At 38.4% G+C, this 4,782-nt stretch overlaps 1 protein-coding gene across 4 annotated transcripts in view; it reads left to right on the top strand.

Annotated features, from left to right (window-relative positions):
• Positions 1–4,782, top strand: part of FKTN (fukutin) — a 31,040-nt gene that overhangs the window by 11,167 nt on the left and 15,091 nt on the right. For 3 of the 4 annotated variants that reach the window (XM_006768727.2, XM_015567194.1, XM_015567195.1), the window contains exons 5-6: positions 274–406; positions 4,629–4,758. In XM_006768727.2, the coding sequence (XP_006768790.1) occupies positions 274–406; positions 4,629–4,758 (263 nt within the window). The remainder of the gene's footprint in view (positions 1–273; positions 407–4,628; positions 4,759–4,782) is intronic. The other variant, XM_006768728.2, reaches the window with a different exon arrangement.

Here is a 4,782-nt window from a genome sequence, read left to right as displayed (position 1 = left end):
TAGTAAAAGTAGTCAAAAGGAATAGACTTCCAGTTATGAGGGAAATAAGTTTTGGGATATAATATACACACAGCAGGGTGACTATAGATAACACTGCTGCATTGAATATTTAAAAGTTGCTAAGAGAGTAGATCTTAAAAAGTGATATCTGAGGTAATTGAAGAAAATATGCTTGATTTTTAGCTATTTTGCTTACGTTGTACATTTTGAGGAGGCTACTGGTACTCACTCTGTGTTAAATCCTTATAATAAATCTTAACTTTTGTTTTTCAGGCCAGAATTACAACAGATTACTGTTGATGGACTGGAAGTTCTCATTCCAAAAGATCCAGTGCACTTTCTAGAAGAAATACCACACTCTAGGTTTATTGAGTGTAGGTATAAAGAAGCCCGGGCATTCTTTCAGGTTAGAGCTCACCAAGTAGTATACTTTTTAAACTAAAGGAAGTGTGCTTGTTTTTAAGAGTTCTGGGGATGGGGATGGGAATAAAGGGACTTACGGAAAATGGGTAGAAAACATTTTTTTGATTCATCTATTTTTTTCTAGATTATTGTCTTTTAATTTTTTTAAAAAGTAGGTTAAACATTAACCTTCAGAAAATATTTGCTATGGTTTGATATGTATGGAGACCTCGTTTACTTGGGTAGATGTTGGTAGGTTTAGCACTGGCCTCTGGCTTCAGTTAGGACAGCCCGTAAACTTTATGGCATATTCTGTTCTTGAAGCACTCCAACGAGGAGGAAGCCACTGCAGAAGATGGACCATGGGGAAAAAATCTTAGAGAATATTGCATGGAAAATACAGTTTTTCTCAGAGGGTTGACACTGAATATGAAACTTCTGTGTTTATGAGGGTTTTTTAAGATAAATGCTACACAAAGACCAAGTGCTTTTGAACTTTACTTTATTCTGCTGCCCTAGCTTTCAACTCAAACATTTATTGAAAGCCTATTTCCCAGGAACTCTGCTGACCCTGGGGATATAAAGATGATTTTGAAGGGCATGAAAGTTCAGCTCTATGAGATGACATGAAACAGAAATAATGGGAAAACAGTGAAATTCACAGTGGGGTTTTGGTACCCTACTTCTTCCACCTGCTTTTTATTTCTGGGGTTCCCTTGTGTGTGTACACAGGGACAGCAGCAGCACGGGAAAATGTCCCAGCTACATCATCACTGGTCAAGTGCCCAGCACCAGCAAATGTGAGGTTTTTCTGGTCAGCTATGCTGACCTCTAGGACCTAGGCTTAAGGGCCCAAGTGAGCCTTCCTAATCTTGTTCCCTTGAAGTGCTGCCCATCATATCCGCCCCATGTAGTATCAAGAAGCAGAAGAGATGTTGTCTGATGCTTGAACTTGACCATTCACCCTTTCTGCACTAAGGGAGTTTGTTCTGGTAGCTACCTCTGGCATACTAATTATGACAGTGAATTGTGAATGTCTGTCTTGTCCCCTACTAGATCATATGCACTTCTCGATGGCAGACATCTTATTTTACTCACCTTCATAGCCCCAGTATCTAGCATGGTACCTGGCACACACACACACAAAAAAATCGTACAATCATGGCAAAATGCCTGGAGAAGAATGTGCTCATTTGAATTAAATGATTTTTTAAAGGACACTTATCAGAGCTACTCCATTACCTAGCAAGCATTTGCCCAGACTCATTTGTAGATCTTTGTGGGAAGGCAGTGTAAAATGTTAAGTATTTCAAACTATTGAGAAATCATAGGGATAGTGTCATTTTTTAATTGCATATTTTCATTCTTTTGAGATTTTGAGGGGGAAAATCAGCATTTGAGCAAAAAGTATAGATGACCAATGTTCAGAGGGCTGACCCGTTTATCACAGCCTCATAGTTTTTATGTTTAAATACCATCACATAGCAAGACTACAATGCTGTCTGGAGGTTGATATTTGTAACATGACCAGGTGGAACTCTATATCCATTCTTCAACATGTTATATGTCCTTCACTGCCCCAGAACAGACATGTGATTCTGCTAGTGTGTTGGTATTGCTGATATAGAGTGCCTGAGGGGATGGATAACTTTCGAAATTTTTTATCCTCTCAGGTGTTTCATTCTTCATCATTTCTTAAGTTAAAACCATAATTAAAAGACGAGGAGGGTCTCTTTTCAACTAATTTCTTAAGTTAAAACCATAATTAAAAGACGAGGGTCTGTTTTCAACTAGAAGCAAACATACATAACTTTGAACACTTGATGGCGCCAAACACAAAAAAATCGTACTATCATGGCAAAATGCAATGTCTTGTGTAAAACAAGCAACTAATCTAAAAATCTCATAAAAGCAGCCTCCAAACTTTTTAAAAAAATAATAATTCCCAAACTTTTAGGAAAGTTGCAAATATAATACAGATAATTTTTTTCCTAAACCATTTGGGAGTAAGTTGTAGACCATATCCCCCATAACTGCAAATAATTTAGTATTTCCTAAAAGCAAGAATATTCTCTATAGGTATTAATACAAACATTGGGAAATTAACATATAGATTATTATTTAATCGTCACTCAAGTTTTTCTAATTGTTCCAACCTAATAATAACCTTTATAACAAAAGGATTCAGTTTAGCTTCACATTGTGTTTAATTCTCTTGTCTCTCTAGTCTCCAGTCTGGGACAGTTTCACAATCCTTTTTTGACTTTCATGACCTTGTTACTTTTGGGTTTTAAAAATTGTCCCTTATTTGGGGTTTTGTCTGGTCCTTCCTCATGTTAGATTCAGGTTATAAGCTTTATTGGGATCACACAGATGTGATGCTATGCTCTTCTCATTATATCCTCTCAGGTGCTACACAACTTTGATATGTTCCATTGCTGTTGACATTCAAGTTGAACACTTGGCTTCACCCCGTGAAATTTCTATTTTTAAAACATTTTTTTTTATTTTTTACAGAGAGGAAGGGAGAGGGATAGAGAGTTAGAAACATCATCAGCTGCCTCCTGTACACCCCCAACTGGGGATGTGCCCGCAACCAATGTACATGCCCTTGACCAGAATCGAACCTGGGGCCTTTCAGTCTGCAGGCTGGCGCTCTATCCACTGACCCAAACCTGTTAGGGCGAAATTTCTATTTTTTACCTTTGTTATTAATAGTATTTGGCATGAAGATACTTTAAAACTATGTAAACATTGTCAATATCATCACCAAACTTTCAATTTATTTATTTGTTTATACCAGTATGAACTCATGGTTTCCTATTCTTTCAATTAATTTTCATTATTTATTTTGGTCTCATAATTGTTCCATATTGCCATTGAGAACCCCTTCCCAATGGCTTCTGTGTGATTTTGATGGGTCTCTGTCATTTTTTGAGCACTTCCTTATTTTTGGCACAAGATGTACTAGGTTCGTATTGTAAATTTCCCTGCCACAATCCTGAAATCAGCTATTTCTCTCAGTCTGGATGCTAGTTGTGCTTATTGCTATTTGGGTTTTGCTGCACACAGGTCCTCCTGATGACAGGAGTAGAGTGTGTATGTGTATGTGTGTATTCACATTGATATCCCCAGTCTAATTAATTTATTTCCGTATTTGTGATTCCCTTCTCAAACAGTGAGAAACCTGACTCTATTATCCTTAACATATTTACTTATTTGTTGAGTCTCCCATCATTTCTGTTGCCCCTCTCCTGTGTGACTGCTGTCCTTTCCCTGTGGAGGTGTTGCTATCCCCCACTGGACTGCCCTTATGCAGACACACTTCTCACCCTGCTCAGGCACTGGCTCCGCCTTCCATGTGGAGCCCTCATCACTGGCTCAGGTTCTGATACTTAAACAGACCACCACTGTGCACTTGCTGGCTTTGCCTCACCTAATGGCTCTGGTTTTGAATAGTTTGGCGGGTGGAGGGGGAAGGAAGTGTTCTCCTGACTTTCTTTGTTTAGTTTTAATTATTTTCTCAATTTACCAAGAAGTTTGGAACTAGGGTAACATACGTTTTTTTCTGAACTTAATTATCAAAAAATAATTAATGAGCTCCGGTCTGTTGAATTCCAGTGAGAAACAAGCAAGGAATATGGAAATATCTGGACACCTGGACTGAGATTGTATTTTGCTTCAGATATGCTGCTTGCACTCAGAATTAGCCTTGCTACTTGCCCAGTCTGCTAAATTGTGATGTGGAGGAGGGAGTTAATAAAGGTGTAAGTCTCATCCTGGTTGTGTTCCTCCCCTTTAACTTGTCTCCTAGAATCTACTCCTGTAGTCTTTTTTTTTTTAAATATATTTTATTGATTTTTTACAGAGAGGAAGGGAGAGGGATAGAGAGTTAGAAACATTGATGAGAAACATTGATCAGCTGCCTCCTGCACACTCCCTACTGGGGATGTGCCCGCAACCAAGGTACATGCCCTTGACTGGAATTGAACCTGGGACCCTTGAGTCTGCAGGCCGACGCTCTATCCACTGAGCCAAACCGGTTAGGGCTACTCCTGTAGTCTTATTTTATAAAAGAAACATGTGACTAACAGAGAACTCTGAAACTTCATTTTTATAATAGAAAAATATATGGGGCTAATTTTCAAGTTTAACTTGGATGTCACAGAAATGTTTCTAGCAATTTAGAAATGGCAATAATAGCTAACCATTTATTATATCTATAGCAGTACCTTGATGATAGCACTGTGGAAGCTGTGGCCTTTCGGAAGAGTGCAAAGGAATTGTTGCAACTTGCAGCCAAAACATTAAAGAAATTGGGAGTACGGTTCTGGCTGAGCAGTGGGACTTGTCTAGGTAAAATGCTTACTTTACTTTGTG

The sequence above is a fragment of the Myotis davidii genome, unplaced genomic scaffold (assembly GCF_000327345.1).
Source record: "Myotis davidii unplaced genomic scaffold, ASM32734v1 scaffold723, whole genome shotgun sequence".
Taxonomy (NCBI): Eukaryota; Metazoa; Chordata; class Mammalia; order Chiroptera; family Vespertilionidae; genus Myotis; species Myotis davidii.
This window is presented reverse-complemented; position numbering and strand designations above follow the sequence as displayed.